Source organism: Cloeon dipterum, chromosome X (assembly GCF_949628265.1).
Source record: "Cloeon dipterum chromosome X, ieCloDipt1.1, whole genome shotgun sequence".
NCBI classification, from domain to species: Eukaryota; Metazoa; Arthropoda; class Insecta; order Ephemeroptera; family Baetidae; genus Cloeon; species Cloeon dipterum.
In genome coordinates, this window is record NC_088790.1 from 8,712,245 (window position 1) to 8,732,646 (window position 20,402).

At 43.1% G+C, this 20,402-nt stretch overlaps 3 protein-coding genes across 4 annotated transcripts; 1 reads left to right on the forward strand and 2 right to left on the reverse strand.

The window, feature by feature from the left end:
- Positions 1-2,096: 2,096 nt before the first annotated feature.
- LOC135946216 (uncharacterized) lies at positions 2,097-4,356 on the forward strand. Its single transcript, XM_065494341.1, has 2 exons — positions 2,097-2,472; positions 3,783-4,356. Exons 1-2 carry the CDS (start codon positions 2,128-2,130, stop codon positions 4,293-4,295), a joined length of 858 nt encoding a protein of 285 aa, XP_065350413.1. The 5' UTR covers positions 2,097-2,127; the 3' UTR covers positions 4,296-4,356.
- A 2,964-nt stretch (positions 4,357-7,320) lies between these two features.
- LOC135944923 (uncharacterized) lies at positions 7,321-10,122 on the reverse strand. Its single transcript, XM_065492165.1, has 3 exons — positions 9,842-10,122; positions 7,891-8,212; positions 7,321-7,754 (listed from the first exon to the last, which is right to left on the reverse strand). Exons 1-3 carry the CDS (start codon positions 9,983-9,985, stop codon positions 7,483-7,485), a joined length of 738 nt encoding a protein of 245 aa, XP_065348237.1. The 5' UTR covers positions 9,986-10,122; the 3' UTR covers positions 7,321-7,482.
- Positions 10,123-10,269: 147 nt separating this feature from the next.
- Positions 10,270-17,465, reverse strand: LOC135944918 (eukaryotic elongation factor 2 kinase-like). 2 transcript variants are annotated; one of them, XM_065492150.1, is made up of 13 exons: positions 17,275-17,465; positions 16,688-16,937; positions 15,518-15,677; positions 15,211-15,383; positions 14,802-15,158; positions 14,554-14,633; positions 14,336-14,496; positions 14,084-14,275; positions 12,658-12,942; positions 12,420-12,605; positions 12,235-12,362; positions 12,031-12,182; positions 10,270-11,291 (listed from the first exon to the last, which is right to left on the reverse strand). In XM_065492150.1, exons 2-13 carry the CDS (start codon positions 16,795-16,797, stop codon positions 11,170-11,172), a joined length of 2,106 nt encoding a protein of 701 aa, XP_065348222.1. In that variant the 5' UTR covers positions 16,798-16,937; positions 17,275-17,465; the 3' UTR covers positions 10,270-11,169. The 2 variants fall into 2 exon arrangements, with proteins under 2 accessions (XP_065348222.1, XP_065348223.1); XM_065492151.1 differs by having other exon boundaries at positions 15,518-15,665; positions 17,275-17,461.
- Between the last annotated feature and the right edge of the window lie 2,937 nt (positions 17,466-20,402).

The following is a 20,402-nucleotide window of genomic DNA, read 5'->3' on the forward strand; positions in this document are numbered from 1 at the left end:
CGGGTGCTTTCTGCCCCTCCACCCCAACTTTTTGGCAACAAACAAAAAACTTTTTTGTTTTGTTGCCGTGTGTATTAAAGAAAATGCTCTGGAGACGGGTGGGAAGGCAGAGGGAGCGCGGCGCCAATCAATAAGTCGCTCTCTCACTCTCTTTTAATATTCAATAAGTACGTGTTCCACCTGCGCGTCTCTGCGCTGCTGCAAACTGTTTTTCTGTTCGCCTTTTGCAAAGACAAAGAGCAAAGTCTGCTGCTCGAATTCAAACAAAAAGTTGCAAAACTCTCTCTTCAGCACGCAAACAACTTGTTGTTGCCCGCGTTGGCTGCGGATTCGGGTCAAGAGGCTGCGGCTTCGAGAGCTGTTGATTCGCACGAAAGACAAGACGGTAATCAAAATCCTGCGAGAAAATTGTGGAGGGTAAGGATTGCCATGAGTGAAAAAGATCAAGAGTAAAAGAAATCACAAAACTTTGCTGACAACAAAAGATCACACAGAAAATAAAATTGAACTAGAAGTAAAAACAATACAGTATTTATTCCAGTTGTAGTGAATAAAGATGGGAAGTTAAATTAAATTTCTTCTAGATTTTTTTATTTTGGAAGCGGAAATCAATAATAGATTTTTTGTAACGAGAAAGATTAGTCGCAGTATAGGGAGGCTTAACAAATATCGTCTATAAAGTTTAACAACAAGTATCCAACTCACTCGTTCCCTTTTTGATTAGTGCTAAGCAATCAGTGCAATCAATCAATTTCAATAACCGGTGGTTCAGAGTCTTCTAAAATGATTATGTGGCATGGACTTCGTCTTTGTAACTTCTGATGAGGCCTAAGAGAGGCTGAAACAGCTGCTGTGCACACACTTTTTTCATTCATTACAATTTTACGTAGCCACGTTAAAATTAATTTTGATAAATATTTAACCCTTGCGCGTTACATCATATTAATAGGCCGTGTTTTACCATGCGCCATTATCGCCTAGACTTGCTGCCTTATAAAACTGCGTTTTCTATTGCAGCTTAGTCGGCAGAACCGGCCCATTTACTAGAAAATGCTGTCGTTCAACACCAGTGCGTTGTTTCCGCTGGCGTTGCACCTGTGCCTGCACTCTTTAGAGGACGTCCCTTCTTCCAAGCACACGTTTATTTTCGTTCGCGCCACCGCGGATAGCCTCATTCCAACCTTCTCCAAGCCCGTAATGGTGCTGGATCCGTCAGGAGAGCGCCCCTTCCAGCTCCAGCCATTGCTGGGCTCAGCAGTACTTATTTCAATCGTCGCATCGGCCGAGCAGTCGCTGCAGCTGCAGAAGCGGCTGCGGCCTTTGGAGTTCGCCGGGCCGTTCGTCCTCTTGCAGCTCTTTCCAGTGGACGGGGTGGCGTGCGGTGATGGCTGGACGCAGGGCTGCGTCCGCTGTCTGCACGTCACGCATAACGTCGACTGCCGGCCGCAGCAGCTGCTCGAGTGCGATGAGCCCCGGAAAATCCGCCTGCCGGCCTACCACTGGCCCCCGATCCTCGACGTCCCCTTTCCGGCGGGGACGGTGCTGCCCGTTGCACACGCCAAGGGTTTTTTCGCTCTCATTTACCAGACACTGGCGCAAAGGCTGCGGCTTCACATCACGCTGAAGGTTGCACCACACTCGGCCAACTGTGTGACGGACTTTAAAGACCCTCTTTCGCAACTGTTCAATGGGACGTGGGATCTACTTTGCTTGCCGGTTAATTTTGAGTAAGTGACCATTTTATCTTTAAATAAGATACGCTTCAATTATGAATCATTTTTTTGTTTCCTCTCATTTCGGACAAACACTCTGGTTTAGCAATGAATCATTATAAAAAGATGTAGGCAATCCATTTCTGTCATTGGCTGCTGCGTTTCCGGATAATGTGGATTTAAGAGTTTTGAAAGATCTTTTACCATAATTTTTGTCTTTTTATTGCACCTGTATGTTAACTTCTAATCATATTATCCTCTTTATAAAATTTTTCTATTTATTAGTTTTCTAATTGATGTATAATTTTGACATTTGCTATTTCCCGCACTCTTTGATCTTGTCTGTGTTGATAATACAAAAAGAAAATATTTTCTCAGAGTGGATAGCACTCTGATATCCAAGAGCAAGGTTCTGATGGTTTCCAACTCGGCATGGGCGGTTCCACTGGCGAAACCGGCGGCGTCGATGCTGAACCTGGTGCTGCCACTGCAGAGGTCGGCCTGGGTCTCGGTGCTGGTGACGGCGTGCGTGATCTGGCTGGTGGCTCGTTTCTGGGCCGGGCTGTCCGGCTCAAAAGCGTTCGTCGATGCCGTGTCAACGATGCTAGGCGCGTCGAGTGGCTCTTTGAAAACGGCGCCGCGTCTAGCCGTAATCGGAATCCGCATCGGATGCTTCATCCTCGCAGCCTCGTACCAGTCGCAGCTCTCCAGCATCCTCACCGTGCCCGTGTTCGAGCAGCAGATCGAAACACCTACCCAGGTTCGAGTGCAGTGAATATTCGCTCGAGGATTCTATTTGCGTCACCCCGAGTGGCTCGATTGGAAGACTTCTGGCACGGTTGCGAAATCCTAACCATTGAATTTTTCCACCTCTGAGCATGAACTCGATTTTTACCTAAGCTTTTAGCGACAAAGAGAACAGTTGTTTGCTTCCAGGAAAATTTCAAAACATCCTGAAACAAGACCTTGCTATGAATTTTCAAGAACGCCTAAAAAAATTGCATAAAAGTACGATCGAAAACAAATTTTAAACTAACTTAGCACAGCATTAAATTTCAGAAGCAATCATTGCATCACGGGACCTGCATTTGAAAAATCATTGCATTGACTGGGATTTCCAGTAAAATCTGCATCTTCAACTAGTGAAATTATGCAATTCCTCTTTGACCTATATTCCTTTCAGACTCTTGGCACACTCTCACAATAATGCGTTCTCGCAAACTATATTGGCTTTTTGCAAGAGTAGCACTTTATTACACCGAAAGGTTTCAAGTGTGCAAACGATCGCGTCATATTGCAGCCGCACTCGAATGAACGCTTGTGAAAGCGATAGTTATGCAACCGTTTGCGCTTTCCGGTCGCACTTGTTGCATAGATCCCTCTGAGTGTGACACGTGGATTGAAAGCCTTTCTGATGCAAAAAGCAGTCACTCGCGCTTAACGTGATGTCTCTTTTGTTGCAACTGGCAACTGCAATCGACTGTTAGCTTGTTTGTGTTTTTCAATTAACTACTTTTGATGGGAAAGTTGGGAAAATTGCGTTTGTATCGAGGCAAAACGTTCCACAATCATATCTTCAGAAGCTATAAGGCGTGTTTTGAATAAACTCGACCCCTCCTTGGCATAAGGTCTTGAGATCTTGATGAATTTTGTGGAGATGTTTCCCTAGGAGACATGTGTTGAACCCTAAAATAATAGGTCAAAATTCCAAAAAAATGCTGTTTTACATTGGTTCAAAGTTTGAGATTTTTAAAAAAGCCAATTTTTCAGTGATCTGTAACTCAGGTTCTGTTAGAAGTAAACACAAAACTTGGCATCCAAAATGTTCTACGTTTTACGCCTAACAAGTTTGCAGCGGCCAATATAGCATTGCCAACCGTGTCACAAGTTCCCCACGATTACCAACTATACAAGTTCACTAAATTAGGGTCAAAGAATCAAAAAATTAATTTATTTTCATGGATCAACCTTTTTATACAGAACTAAATAAAATAAACGAAACATTCCTGTGTGACATTGAAATAGTGTCTGATTTGACGATGGTGCTGATTTTTATTTCAATATTTGCAGCTCATCTCAAGTTCACACAAATTGTACAAGCTGTGTTTTAACCAGCGCATTCTGGTGGAGGAGCAGGACCAGCGGTTGCCGCCGATTGAGCGACGGACGGAAACAGTTGGGCGGTCGAGCGTAATGGGCGTCCTGCGGCAGGTGGCGGAGGGCGGAGCCGCCTTCCTGGGTCCCGACCTCGTGCTCGAGCGAATGGTGCGAGCCGACCCGTATCTCAAGCGCCACATCTTTGTGATGAAGCGCATCGAGTCGTTCCTGCCGGTGGCCTTCCTAACGCGCAGGGGGGACCCCCTTTCGGGCCGCATCGATTCCCTAATTGGCCACCTGAACGCCGCGGGTCTTCTGGTCAAGTGGGAGCGCGACGTTTTGCGAGGACCCAGCTCCGCCGACGGCAACAAATGGCCTGCTGGCCACGTCAAGATCAGGCTGAGCCACCTCACGGGAGCCTTTCTTCTCTGGATAATCGGATTGCTGGCCGCCTTTTCGGCCTTCCTCTTTGAAGTGGCCTTTTGATGCTCTACACTCTCTGAGGCACCTGAGACGACCAGCGCGTTTCGTCCAAGCACAATCTCCTGTGTGGAATGTCTGAACTTAATGAACTGGTGTGAGGTTTTTACATTGAATCGGTCTGTCTGACATATTTTGTAGCCTGCATTCTTGCAGTTTAGACCTAATGGAAATGATTAAATTCATCCAAGCATTTGATTCAAAAATGTTTTTCGGTATTTTTCTCCTTGAGTAATAAATTTCTTGCGAATTTAAAAAAATATGTGTTTTCCTTTACACGTCAAGCACAACTTATAAAAATGAGTTGATAAAAGTATTTAACACGACGCCTTGAAAATAATTTTTATATTAATATCAGCAATTTATTTTATTCCTAATCTGAACTTCTTGTCTTCGTATTAAATCGAAAAGAGTGTATAACACTGATGTTCATGTTCTATTAACTCCATACCGTACGCTCGATTTAATCCTAACAGCAACAAATCCCAAGCTGTATACTCGTGGGAGCCATTCCCAAGACGTGATAGGATTTGATCCGCGTTTTCATTCCATTTCTTTGATGGCGCAGGAAATTTTCCTTTGTGCGAGTGGAGAAGAGTTCGATATCCATTTGGAAAATGACCGATATTATTATGTCTTTGCCAACTTGATTTCGCGGTTCTTGCGGCTGGAGGTGTTTCGTTCGGCTCGAGTGACGTCAGCGAGGGCGGCTTTGATGTGCTCCGCAATGCCAAGAAAATATGAGCCGCACGACCGGAATTAGCTGCTCTCGACTTTCTTCAAACTCGAAAGCAACGCTCGATAGAATTCACGCAGCTTTGATGCTGGCTGCCCGCCTGCCTATTTATCTGCGGGCAGTCATCAAAGCCCCTTTTTTACCCCTATATATGCGTACCAGCTACGCACCTTTGACGTCTGATACCATTCGCGTGAGCCCTGTAATTGCAACTTCCTCTTTTGCTCCGACAATTATTGATTGAACTCAGTAAAATTAGAAAAAAATGTAAGCAGGAAATTGAGCGAAAAGGAAAGGGAAATCCTCTTGATTGGTAGCCTGCATGCGGTAATTTTCGTTCTTGATGTTTCGTGCTATCAGTAGAATTTCACTACGTAGCTTTGAATAAAAGATGAATTTTTTGTTTAATGAATTTTTATGTGGACGTTTTTCGCAAATAAGAGGGACAAGGTTTAAAAATATGTTGCGATTTTTAGGTCTTCTGATGATGCCCGAGAGACCAAACCAGTGTGCTGTCCAGTATGAGATCGTGCGAGGTTATTTTCCTCTTCAAATTACCCTCTTAGCGCGCAGAGTAGATCAATTTGTATTTATTCATCATCATCCTATTTTGTTAAGCAAATCCGGCAAATCCCACCTTCTGCGTGTGATTTATTTTTTGCTCTTCAATAAAGCACAAACTTTGTTTTGCTGTCAAGTTTATAATTTTGCTATTGCCTTTGGCCTCTCCTTGATTGTTGATTTTGACGTAGGTCTTGTTATTCATAAAGGTTTTCTTCGTTTTGCTGCGAAACTTTCCATTTCAGTTTCACAAACACAACTTGCGTTCCTAGCTTCACTATATTAACCAATTTATTATTAAAACCTCTTTACTTCTCCAGCGAAGCTTTCAATGTTATTTTCGCCCTTCATGTTGTGTTTGCGCAAGATTTCTTTCCGCAGACTCCAGCTCGATGAATTTAACATCCAAGTCAGCTGAAATCTCTGGCGTGCTTAAAGTAAAAATTGTGCGCGCGTGTTTGCTCTGGCGAGAGATTAATTTGCTCACACTGGGCAAATTTGCTCTTTGTCAACTGCGTTTTAGCAAGGAGAGATGGTCTTAAATACACTCGCTCGAGAAGGAAAATTCTCATCTGCAGTTAATAATTATGGCGCTATGTAAGCTTTGTAATTTAGTATTTCCTCTGTTTACAAAGTTTGTCGTTCGTTTCATTAGAAAAGAAAACTCAATTTTCAGTGAACGACTTTTTTTAAACAACACATATTTGAGATGTAAGCTAAACTTCCTCATACAAAACTTCCTGCGTTTAACAGCGTATTGAATAAAATCCAAAAGGAGTGATCACAAAGCAACCAATAAAAACACGCAGGGAAATCAAACGCGTAGATGTTACACCGCTAATATGCGGAGGCCGGTCGAACATCATCGAGATAAAATTGTTCAGAGCTGTGCTTTTAGTCAATCGATAATATTAGGGAACGTGTGTGCTTTGCTTTCGATGCCTCAGCGAAATGTTGGCAGGTGATTATAATTATGCTGGCGCTTACACAGCTTCCGACCGGGCCGGACTGGACAAGCTCTCCTCTCAGCTCCATTAACGGGCCAATGATCGATGTTATTCTAAGCAAGGCTTTGTGCTGCCAGCACCTGATATTGTTCAACGACTTGAGGAGCCTCGGCAACTCCGTATTATTTTGCACAATGGAACCGCGAGTACATAAAAGAAAACGGTGCTGACGTCAAAGGCGCAGAATGTAATTAGCTAAGCTTTTCATTTTTTTTAACATTTTCCTGCAATTTGAATCAAGTTTGTTTCTTACAACAATAAGAACAAATCCTTTCTCAGACAACTCAACTCACTAAGCAAATTCTTAAGCCCTCTAATTTCTTAAACAAAATTTAATGGGTGTTTGCATTCTGTTGCAAACAGTTTTCTTGAACATTTTTTAAACTTGCTTATAAAGAATAAAAAAAATGCAAATGTAGTTTTTAAATCAACATGTGAGGCTAAATGTGAAGAATTAAAATGAAAAAGTATTAAGTACTGGATGGCCCTTCACTTAATACCTGCAAAATAAAACCCAGTCCAGAATCACCAACAATTGAAAATGATCCACTGCACTAATTACTAAGCAACAATCAAATAATAGAAAAAGGATTGATAAAATCTTGAGAAACACCACCATTCATCCAGATCTTTGCTTCTTAACTCACTCTTACAAAAAAAAAATAAATAAATAACACACGCCTAAAACTCCATATCGAGAAAATTTTGAAAGTGAAATCCATTGAAGATGTTTCTCAAATTTTTATTTCCACTTTAAAAAAGGTGCTAAACAATTTTTGCAACAATATTTATTCGTTAAGTATGTATAACATTAGTTGAAAGTTAAAATAACTCAGAGCAGGTTTAGCTTGGGGCCACAGTAAATAAAATTTTGTCCGACTCGCGAGACTCATCCGTTCATGTCGGGGTCGGTGATGAGGATAGTGTGCGTTCTCTTGATCTCGATTTCCTCGAATTCCTTCTCCGTCCTGGTTTCGTGGCTCTCACGCTTTTTGAGCGCCTTGACTAGGTCGGCATGCACCTCGGGCGACATCGGCCTCTTCCACACCTTGGACGCCGGCCGGACGAACTCGCCACTTGGCTCGTCAGCGGCCACCCACTGAATCGTGATTTCTTGCACGGAAGAGCGCGCGCTGCGCCAGTCGTCGCCTCCCTCGGACACTAAAATTACGAAATGCCACTTAAATACTAATTTTGGGTAAAAATAATAAAAATGATTGCAATTTCAAACACCGTGGAACGTTTATTCACATGATTCAAATGAGATTGTGCCTGGCGGAGGAGAATAATTGCTTACTGGCGTCTGCAGGCGAGTGCTCGGGCAGCTTCCGGACGCTGGTGCGAGCCTGCTGCTGCGACGCCACTTTGCGGAGGAACTGCTCCGGCTCCTCGCGGCCGCTCCACTGCCTCCTGCGCTGCGCCGAAGGCGTGCTCTCGGTCGTGACCGAGCCAGAAGCGGCGTCCGACGTGCTCAGGTCGTAGTCGGGCGTCGGCTCCAGTCGCACGCGTTTCCGGGCCTTCACCATCGGCAGCGTGTTACGCACCATGCGCATACCGCCCACCTGGTAAATGTAACGCAGCACGTCCCATGTCGCCCTGTCGCTGAAGGGTATCCCCTCCTGAAAATAAAGAAAAATTCATTTTCTGCTTATTTTTTATTTATTTTGCAACATCATCCGATATGAGTGAGACCAGTCTGGAATTTTCAGCTTGTATGTGAGTTTCAAAAATGGTTGCTATATATATGCAATTTGTTAGCGCAGTCGCTCGGCAGGTTGCATACCCACAAACAACATTAAATAATCTTAAAGCTTTCCTTAAAACGATTGAGATGTTGAGTTTATTTAATGTAAGTGAAATTTTAATCAGTAGTTTATCTTTTAGAAAACAGACAATTTTTTGCACTCAGAGGAATAAAATAAGAGTTTCTTGAAATCGCTTTGAGTACAAAGAAAGAGATGAAATTTTTAAACCTTTTCAAGAGCAATGCTGGATTTTCAGAAGCTCCATTCCTTAAGAACATTTTAACTTTTTAAAACAAAAATGATAAAGTAAAAGGTTCGTAGAATTGGAAGCAGAACTTTCACCCTTTGATAATGTGCATAGATTTAAATAAAAGGACTGACGATTTTTTAGTTGGAGTAAAGGGTTTACTGAATTTCGTCATGCATTTCTCTTTTTGATTAGTGTTGAACGGGCGCATGTGAATATGATTTATCTCAGTAATCTGTGGATAGATATTTATATCTGCAGTTAAATTTCTACTCATAAGGCCTTGAGGAATTATTTGCTGTCAATTACAAGAACCTTTTGCAGTTTCATTTTTATTTTTTTACAATCATTCATATATAGCAGCCAGTCTGGTTGACTACTAGCGTATTTTTCTTTCATAATTCTTGAAAAGCAGTTTTTTAATTTTTTTGTTATTTATTCTGAATTTAATCTGTATTTCAACGGGAAATACTTTTTTTTAAATTAAAATATTTTTTTTAAGAAACCCTGCTCAAACATCTATTTAAATATTATGTTGTTTTAGACTAACGTGTTTTGTTCAATGAGAGAGCTGATAGCTTGAACCAGTTCATCGTCTGATATTGATTTCCGAAATAAAGTATTCATAAAATAAAAAAAACCTGAATGAGGAACCCGTTCAATTTGAAATAATTTTGGATTAAAATAAAATGTTCTGATCTGTTTGACCAGCAACCTTTCTAGAGCATATTTTCAGTCATATTTTTCACCTGCTATCAACCGTCAGAAATTAAAAATATAAACGTTCGGTCAGTAATGAGAATCTAATTCAAGAACTCTTTATATCCAAGGCTTCAATCAATGACGTGAAAAACACTGTTGGCCTTGATTGATTCATCTCAAAAGATAAGATTTTGGCCAGAAAAAGCACTGCGTTCCGCCACTAACTGAAATAGTGCGCTTGATTATTTGAATCGTCTTTTGCCATTGTTTTTGTGTGTGCAGGCACGTGCGCTTGTATTGTTTGCCAAGAGCAGCAACATATCATAATTAACTCTCGCTGCCAGTCAAACAAAACACGCATTCCTCTCGCCCATGACCGTAACCCGGCCCTAGAGATATTTTATTTGCTTTCGCAGCGGTTCGCTCAAAAGAGTATTTTCTTGCTAGAAAAACCAACTTGTTGCGAAAGACAAACAAAGCCGTTGTTTGGAGAGTTAATTGCCGTGCAGTTTCCCTGATTTTCGCGTGAAAAATGCGAAAGAATTTTTCATTACCTCTTCCAGGTAGTTCTCGAGCTCAGGGACCTGCAGCACGATGCCCTGGTCAGGGTCGAGCTTGAGCTGCGCCTTGTGCTGCACGTAGCGAGGATTGCTGACGTCCAGCACACTGAGTTTGTTCTGGGACTGCTTCTGGCCCATAGCTTCGGCCACTCCCTTTCGCACTTCACACACTCATTCCGGACAGTAAGAAAGAAATAAATGCACTGCCGCGGAAGCGAGAGAGCAACAAAGGTATTCTCGACTTGGTTGCACAACTGAGGATGACTGCAAGTGGGACTTATCTCGGCTGGCGTGATAACAGAATTGTTTGATGACGTGAGATCTTCCATGTTTGGACGTGCGTGCAATAACTTTCTGAGCTCGTTATTTTAAATAACCGCAAGTTGTTTTTTCTTTACCGTATTTGAATCAAAGGCAAGAGAAATCATTATGACTCAAGTTTTATTGATATCATCACAATTATGCAGAAATATACAGAAAAATTAACATTAGCAAATATACAAACATTTATAATGACGTGTAGTTGGTTCTCCTTAATCTTGACTATCTCAGAGGTGAGAATATATATTATTCAGAAGTTGCACTACATCCTACTAATTTTCCTCTTCCATGTCTTGTTTACAGTGGATCCACTTGGATAAGTGATAAGCACCTCTCATTAATACAATCATATTATATTAGTGTAACACGTAATCATTAAGAACTAAATGCATCAAAGAGGGCAAACAAAAATGTATTTGCATTTAGAGCAAGCGTAACACTATGGCTTTTTGTTGAAATGATAATGGTAAAATAAACGAGAGGAGCAAATTAATGAAACTAACTACGCGTTTTGGGGACAGCAGTACAGAATGAAAGAGTGAGAATTATTTTAGAAATCAGTCGTTTTTTAGGATATTATCTGTTGCTTTGTAAGGCGGCAGCCCATCCGAATTTTAAAAATCACATTTTTGTTGCTTATTGAATGGGTAACATTCCATTAATTGGAGATCAAAGGGTGTAATGTGTGTGCCGAAGGGTAGGTTAGCTGGTTAACTCACTTGTTCCCCTATTATTACCGAAACCTGGCTTAACTCAAAAGGTGTTTACCGTGTCATCAATCCTATAGCAATCCTTAAGTTTCAATCCATGCGCTAGCGGAGAGCCATTATTTTGATAGATTAAAGAATTTTGAGTGTAATTTACTCTTAAATCTACTCAAAACCGAGAGGCCGATCAGACGGCGCGGGAAGTCGACAGAAATCCTGATTCCGTGCGTGCGCGGAACTACAGCCAACCTCGACCGAGCCGGACCAGCCCTCGGCGCGCGCCGTCACGATCGACTACTCCTCCTCCTCCTCTTCGCACTGGGCCCAGGCCTCTTCGGCCAGCTGGTACCACTTGTTGGCCAGCCGCCCTTTCATCGCAGCCATCGCGGCATCAGCCGCTTCCGTATACAGTTCGCCTGAAATTGGGAAAAAACACATTAGCCTCAAAAGAAACTGCAGTTTTAAGCTAGTTTTAATTATAATACTGATTCAATCGTTAGATTTGTATTGTTGTTTAAGTTGAGACTTAATTTTTGAAAACACACGTTTAAATTATATGTGCAAAAACATTAGCACCATTTGGAGTTTAAACGCATTGAGTAAAATATAGTCTCGACTTCAAAGAATGAGTACAAATATTTTATCAACAAAAGTGCATTCCTTGAGTGGAAACGCCCTCTAATTTTTTATCTTTTATTTAAATATATATAACACCGCTGACACGACGGCCTGTGCAAGATTAGACCTGCTGAAAAGTTTAAGCGTGAGAAATGCGAAGCGGTTCATTTAGTGAGAACCTTTACACACGGCTATGCATAAATGAAAATAGAAAGAGAACAAGTTTCCGCATGAGAGTTTTATAATTCAACATCATTAATAAATGATCGCAATCTTAAGAATAAATGTTGATAAGAGGAAAATAAAATTACACAGAAGATATTTGCATTTTCTCCACTCAGCGGGGCTTTTACAAGGTAAATCTACGAGACACATAATCAAAATGCTGGGATATTTTTAATATCATGAGAAGCAGAACGTCAACAAGAAATTCAAATTTTTGTTTCCCCTTTACTTAATTATACTTTAAGATTTTGAGAATAATCAATCCTTTAGTGTTGCTATGTTAAGTGAATATTATGTATAGTTAAAAATTACCTGCACGAGATGGATCCTTGTTGAGTCCCGGTCCTCCGATGCACAGCATTTCAGCAAGTCTGGCTGAAAGTTGGTAGGGTGGGTCGCTGTCGGTGCCTCCCTCATCAGCAGATCGCTCGTACCAATACTCAGCTTGACACCAATCAACCGGCCTGTGAATGCAGAGTTAGTCAATGCAGGTCTAAAATATAGCTACGACAGTACCTTGATCCAAGAAGAATTCCAGTGTCAAAAGCTTTGGCAACCAGGACCATGCACTCCACGTCCCCAGATGAGGCGGTCTCTAGCAGCATTGAAAATCCCTTATCCTCGTTCTCGGTAGTGTGTTCAATCTGCACAAGTCAGCCATGTGAGACAGAGTTGCGTCACACTAACTACCGAAATTATACCTCCAGGTCGGGCAAGATGTCGTGTTGCAGTCCAAGTAGAATGCGGGCGTAGGCGAAGCGGGCCTCCTGGATTCCGCAGCGAGCGGCGTACTCCAGGTGGAAGAGAGCGGCGTCATGGTCGTAACTCGGACTGTCTGGGTTGGTGAAGCGGCAGAGCTCGTGGTAACGGCACAACTCCAAATGGACCTGCAGGCATTAATTCAGAATTTGAACGGAACAGAGATTAAGGGAAAGTTACCAATCCAAGCACAGAGTCCTTCATGGGAACCTCCAGTTCGTCTGGGTTCGGCGGCTGGATGCACGACGGCTTCGACTTACGGGCCAGCTGAATGTGGAAATCCATCTTTTCATCGTCATCGATGACAGATCCGCTCTCTGACTCGAGGCGGCGTCGTCGGTTGCGCACCAACGACCGCTCCGTGTCTGAGGCGCTGACCGAATCGTAGTCGCTGTCCGAGCAGGAGACGGTGAAGGTCACCTGGTTGTGAGTCGAGTGAAGGAATTCCTCTACGTCCTCAGACGACTGCAGGGATACAAGGAAAAAATAAATAGAAGAACATTATAGCAGCTCAGAGTTGGGAACAAAGATTAATATTTCAAGCCAGTTGACTCCCCATGGTGTTGCATAGGAGTAAGAACTAACCGCAGTTCATATTTTTTCAAATTTAATCTAAAATGCGAATGTTAATGAAGAATTATTATAAAAAATGAATTAATTTAAATCTATTTGGAAAACAGTCACTGCTGGTATGACAATTTTTTTTTACTTGTCTGAAAGCTCTAGCAATGTCTCCAGCAGGTTCCAACAATCGTTCAAAGTTAAAACTTAAAAAATATATAAAGCAATTGACTTCTAACTATATTTTTTTAACCTCTGCGCAGCACTTCCTGTGGGTTATGGGCTCACCGGGTCCCAATAACACCGCTGATAACATGGGGCCAGAGTGGCCGCAGAGGAGCTTGTGGCTATCCTTTCGCATCCCCGCAATGAGGTCTTTTATTTAAACGCCAGACATTTGCCCCAAAAACCGCTGGAAAGGTGCATAAACCAGCAAGTGGTGAGTCGGTGCCAGTGCGCCTCCCAGCCAGTTGAGCTTGCCAAAAAATTAAGTAAATCGATAAAACAATTTTTATGGCTTGAATAATCGCGATTTTTCACTCGGGCAGTAGTTAAAGTGGAATGATACTGGGCAACAATTGAAAATTATTTAAATTGTTGGATGCCTTAAACAATTGGCCGATAAACAATTTGTTCAACAATTTGCAATAATAAAAAATGACCTTCCTACAGTAAAAATTCAAATTTTGCCAATTTTCTCCAAAATTTACAGTGCTCGAACATATTTTCTTGGCATATTTCGATTCCTCTCGTCGAGATCTGTTCAACGGTGTATGCCACTTATTGGGGAAACTCTTGGTTTTGAAATTAAATCGGATTTCAAGTAAGGAGACAGCCATTACCATTTGAAAAGCACGGTAACTTTCAAGCCAATTTTCTCAAAAAAATACAGCGCTCCTTAGGTCAATTTAGGCTTTAACTGAATCCTAAGGGATGAGTTTATGCATTGGCAACAAGCATTTTCCAGGCTTTTCCAGTATCATTCCTCTTTAAATAGAAAGCAGCTCCAATTTTTAAGATTTCAAATCAAGAAAAATGTACTCACAATACAACGTGTTGGTGATTCCGGCGGTGTCAGCGAGTTGAAGTTGCTGCTGGACTCAGAGATGGTGCGTGGGCGGGTGAACGGCTCGGACATGGTGCGCGGCATGCGGTGGTGCAGCAGGCGGTACTTCTCCGTACGCGACGGAAGCACGCACATTTCCTCGCTTCCGCGTAGCATTGTCTTGCAGCGTTCCTGCATATTTGATAAGAATAATCACCCTGCTTGCCAATGACAGATGTTACTCCTTGTTACCTGAGAGTCCTTCAACACCTTCATGGTCTTTTCATTGTACTCGGAGGGTGCCAGATCGAAGCGGGACAGGCCGAGACTCTTGCAGATGCGGTTGCACACGTGCGTGTGGAAAAACAGTGCCATGCCCTTTGCTCCCAGATTCCCTTCGCCGTATTCCTCGCCTGAGCCATCATAGCTGATTAATTTCTGATCGCGATATCAGGCAAATCGAGACTCACCAGAAGCAGTGTGGATTTGCGGATCGGTGTACAAATCGCCCACACCCTGGACGTCGACGATAATCAATTCGTGGCCAGATCTAAAACAGATTTGGTAAATCTGTTATTTTCAATAAATTAGCTAGGACCGCAGCGAAATGAAATGCCAAATTTCTAAATAAATTTTAAATAGTTGTGTTAGTATCTGTCATATAGATAATTAAAAGTTCTTATGAAAACGACCCCAAAAAGGTGAACCTGGCACTAACCTTTCAAAGGTGAAATGGCTGAAAGCATGTGGAGTCAGCCTCAAGTGATCTTTGTCTTCCTTGACATATCCTGAGTTGGAGTTGTACTTGACGTACTCGCCCTCGATGAAGTGCTCGCAGTGGAAGAGTGGGCTGTCTTTGCGGCCGGGGAATTCGAGGATGGCCATTTGGAAGATGTCCACCTTCTTGGGCGGGTTGTGCCTGTTGAACTCCTCGCCCCACAGCTTTGCATCCATTTGCAGCTGGACATCGGTAAAGTAGACATCCCGGTCGACGTGTTCCATGTACCGCTTTGCCACATAGTTGTTGCTGTCCTTCTTCCAGTCGTCATTGTGCGTGAAGTTGCTCAGTTTCTTCCTAGATTTAAAATTAAATTGATTTTCCAATTTAATTTTATCTAGAAACGTACATGCGAAAGCACTCTCGCATGGCGCCGTGGTTGAATGGCTCCGGCTCCATTTTGACCAGGCAGTCATCGATGACCCAAGTTTTGCGGAGTGCGTTGTAGCGATAGCGCCGGGCCTTCTCTGTAGAATAAGCGTCCAGATGGAACTTTTCCCACGGATCTCCCTTGCATCGCGCCTGAAAAACCGGACGAAAATGTTACGCAAGTCGAAACAGCACCTGTTGTTGCCGCGCCGTATTTTTTGAATCTGTTTTTCGTCTGTTTCAAATTTGGCAAGTGTGTGGTAAACAAGAAAGTGTTTGTTTCTTGCCTTCATGATGGCTCTGCGCCAAGTCCTCACTGTCTTCAGCCGGCGTTGCTCTGCAGGGTCCTTCTCCTTTTTCGGACCCATCGCGGCGCTGAAGAAGAGGTGCGGGTTTGCTGGTGGTAACCCGGTTGGAGACTCGGCGCCATCGGAGCTGAAAATTATTCTTTTTTCAAAAGAATGCTTTCGGTTCTTGCAGTGCACAGTTTAGGATCGAATTTAAAATCCAGGATCTTTTTTAGAGCATTGCTATGGTGTGTCATTTTTAACTTTTCAACTTGCCTGCGAAATTATAGTTGGACTGCTTACACAGACAGCCATTTCCTCAACTACTACAATTTATTTAACGGGCGGGGGCAATAAATAAGGGAGAGTTTAATTTAACGATACTGCGTGGCACTTGCTAACTAGATTTGGTTTGAAGTGCAACGGTGTGATTGTCCTTTGTGTATGGAGCATTGTCGATTAGAACTGTTAATATAATACACTTAATTAAAATTCCTATCACACAGCCCTGGAGTTCAATTGAGCCAGTGAAAATAATGACTTCAAACTGGTTGTAATTATTGCTGCCATAATGCGAAATTTAAACGTTGGGAAAACGGAGCAGGCGCGTGTGAAATTATTGATAATTTGGGGGCCTCTGATAGGCGGTTGGAATTCAACTCGCATTATTACACTAAGAAATTTTGAAAGCTGGAAAGTAAAAAATCTACAATTTTTTAGGAACTTCAAAGAGATTCCTAACTCTGCAAAAATAATTGAAAACAGGCCAAGCAACACGATTTTTATTTTTAACCACCGGATGCTTTGTTACAATGAGTTGAACGCAATTGTGAGTTCCGCCTCTGCGATTTAACCACGTGGGACGAACATTATTTAATAACACACGTATATCCATTTAGATTTGGATGCGAGTTTCAATTATCTCGTTATATAGACATGTTATGGAAACGAAATCACGTATGCTTGCTTAACATGTAAGAGGCAAGCTGGTTGCTGGCACATATGCTAAACAACATTTTAATGGCTTAAATAATTGCTGTTATATGAACGGCGCAGAGAAAGTTATTGGGCGCAGACGGAGACATGAAATTAATGCCCCGGGGCATCGGCTGGGCTGGCTATCAGCTGGGACACGAAAGGGCAAATCCTAGAGGGTGGTGCTCAGCTCACCTCTCGCGGCTGATATTCCTGTGTCTGGAGACATCGCACAAGTTCATCGGCTCCAGGATGATCGAATCCGAGTGGTCCGGGTCATTTTCGATTCTCTGCTGGTCTGGCATGACCGCTTGGACTCGAGTGGCACCTCCTTGCGGTTGATGATGAGCTTTGAATGCCTCGGGTAAATCTTGTTATTCATGAGAAGTCACCGACGTGTCAGTGAAGAGCTCCTCAAGCAGCAACCTTAGCGTCGCTGCCTCACCTGGAGGGGTAAAAATAAAAAGGGCAAGTTTTAATCTCGGTGGCCAAAAAAACATCAAATAATTAAAAAATAAATGGCCGGGAAGATGTGAGCGTGGCATCGACCGCGGCCAAGGCCTGCGAACGCCGAACGCACCCCGACCTTGGAGAAAATCGCGACAACAGGAGCAGCATTGAGCGTATATATTATAAATATATAAATGGATGTTATAGTAAAAGGGCATCGGGCGGTGCCTTTCGGCGGCGAATTCGCGGATGGCACGGCCCGGTCCAGCCCAAATCAGGACCCAGCTGGGTTCAGGGCTTATTTAGCGTGCAAGGTAGAAAAGGGCACCCACTTGTGTTGGTCCTTTCACCGACGAAGGTGCAGAACGATGTGCTAGCTGGCTGATGGCCGTGCGAAGCGCAGTACAGCACTCCCAAAACTAATGCCACTGTTTTGGTTCGAGAAACCTCGACGGCTCGCTGAGACGCGAGAGGGGCCTTGCGCCGGCCTCAGCGGGACCCGCCCCGGGCCGAAAGTCGGCCCGAATATCTGCGCACAAGGTGTCATGTCGGCGGCCGTGGCGGCTCTGGGCTGACGACGGAAAAATTTCGGCGCCAGGGTGTCCGAGAGCCGAGAAAAGGGCGCCGCAAGGGCGGCTCTTCGCGCAGCCAGAGGCGGCCCTAACAAGACGGCGGCACAGCACGTAGCCTGCCGCTCGCAGGAGGTCAGCCGCCCGCCCGGCTCTATCTCTGTGTATGGCGTGAGACGAGCGATACAATAATTAATGCACCCATAGCAGTGCATCTATGAATGACGAGAGTAGAGTTGAGAGCCACGCGTATTTTTAGTTCCCCGGCCGCTGCACAACACACACCCAATACAATAAAGCGCTTTGTAGGCCGCGTGTTGCAGAGAGTAAATATTTTGGGACGGCCGCTAGCTCAGAAAATGTGTCTTGGTGCACGTAGGCCCTTTCACGCGATGCAAACGAGCAATAATTGCATGTAATTAAAAAAAAAACATAAAAATAAACAGTGTTGAATAGCGCTGCGCTGATTTGCTAAGGATGGATTGCTTGGAGCAAAATACGGAGAGGAAAATAAAGCAAATAATTATTTAACGCTCTGATCGAACTAGCCAGCGGCTGTTTCAGTCCAGCAGGCTTGATCGGCAGTTTTTTAAACCTATAAAATAAAACAAAAAAATGTACCGCAGTATTTAGCGTGTTCCATTTTTTTCTCAGAATTGTTGCTTATAATAATCAGCGCAGAGCTAAAGAGTCATCCAACAATTTGAATTACATACCTACATACGTGGTTATATTTCAGCCTTTTTTCTGTTTATTCCCCGTCTAGAGACATAATCAGAAATTGGCATTTTTATCTGAAACTTCCTCTGACAAGTTTTGTTTAACCATCGGAAGTGAAACAAATTGTGCACCCGGAAGAGTGGTTTGAAAATTTAAAACTGAAATAAAAAATATAGCTTTAAAGTAAGTGCAATGGCCTTAAAATAACAAGGAGACCGGATGAACATTCAAACAAAATTTATTTCATTTTTGACGCAGCAACACAGTCAATTTTGCCCACCACGCTGTATACGCTTTGGGATCATTGTCGTGACTTGACCTTGGCATTAAATCATGAGGTGTGCCGGTGCTGTTCACCTACACGAGCGAGTAAAAGCGATTTGCCATGAAAATAATTCGCATCAATGATACACACCACGGTTCAAAAGTGTTAACCCGCAAATATGCAGAATCGTGTCTCGTCTCTCGTAGGCACACTTCCTGCCCTCTCAGCTGGATTTAAATGTGATGTGTTGTGTTTGGGTCTGAGAATTTTAAAAATCCACCTGGACGTTCACCTTGTGTGAAGCAAAAAAACATGCTGACGAGGCTGATAGGGCACTTTTATCTCCGAATATGCGACGCAGTTTGAGCTGCAAACATAATACGGCATGCGTTCCAGTGAATGAACATTCACAGCCACGCGTAGGAAATGGGAAAGTGGGAATTTGCTAAAGTGGAAATGGTGCAACGTAATTTTTCACTGGACGAAAAAAAGGTTGAATCCTCTGAGCCTTGACACGTTTGGTTAAATTGGAGCTTCGGCCGCACAACATGTTATCTACTTTGCTTTCCTCCACGTGTCGATCATGTAAAAAAAGGACCGTCTGAAATGAAAAGTTAAGCGGTTATTCTTTCATATTATCCACGATTAATTTTAAAGTCATAACACATTATTTATAAAATGTCCACACATAGAAATTAATTTTAATGTAGAATGATTCCATCCCCATTTCAAACAGAGATATAAGATTAAATATTGCATCACTCTTGTGACAGCTACTTTAATCTTTTGTTTTCTGAGGCTAATTTCAATTAAGGTTTTAACTGCGAGCCAGTGCGAAAGATGCTTCTAAAAGCACGATGGGGGCACGTGCCTAGCTAAACTTTAGGTCGGGCCAATCCGACACCCCAGCTTTAAATTAACCCTCAGACGGCATGAGTAACGCAGGCGTGATCAAATAAACTTGGAAGTCACCCAGAATGACTTAATTCAAGAATCGAAGGATACGAGTGCCTGCTTGCATGCTTCCGTCCCTTTTCTATATTTTCTGTTTATTTTTTTCTTCAGGGCCCTGGACAAGAGAGCGAAATTGCTGCGATTTAATAATAGGCCGTTTGCTGTGTTTTTATGCTTGGCGAAACAACAAGTTAAAGGCGACCCGCGTGCAGCACAGAGAAGGAATGGTAAATAAATAAAAGAGAGCGTTCGCCGCGTGTGCAAGCGAACACGAGGGGGGTGCGGGTTGTTGGCTTGGGCCAACTACGCAGTAGACGCAAAAATGCAAAAACATCGCGTCGCGGCCGACCCTCGAAAAAGTTAATTCCGCAACTGGGCCAAGCCGAGAGCGAAGAAAACACACGTGTCGATGATATAATAAGAAAGGGCATTTCTTTTGAAAGGCATCAAAATGAATGATATGTGCGTGTATCATTCATTAATGCTAAAAGATCGATAACGGGCTGTGACTGGCTCCACGGCGCTACGCAATTAACGCAATTAATGCTGCAAACAAAGGCACTCGGTGATTACGAATATCATCTGGTGTTGCACCAATGTATTATAAAGTCATCTGTCATCTTGACCAAATTTAGTCAAGGGCCGATAAGCTTACAAAAGGATTTTTTGTGTGTCATCAGGTTTATTTTCACCCAATATGAGTCCAGTCAACAACATAATCTTATCTCAGGATTTCGCCTAACTGCGCAGAGCATATGTCGACTGATTATCTCGAGCAGCAAACATTTGCACTTATGTCAAAAGGACAAGAGTTCGCGTAATTAAAAGCTACCGACTAATGCCGGAGGTTACGCGAACGCATATTCTGACTAGGAGCCAAATAAAGCTGGTTTTGCCGCATGCTGGGTCGGGGCGAGCTGCGTGCGCACGGAATCCTCTGAAGTCGATGATG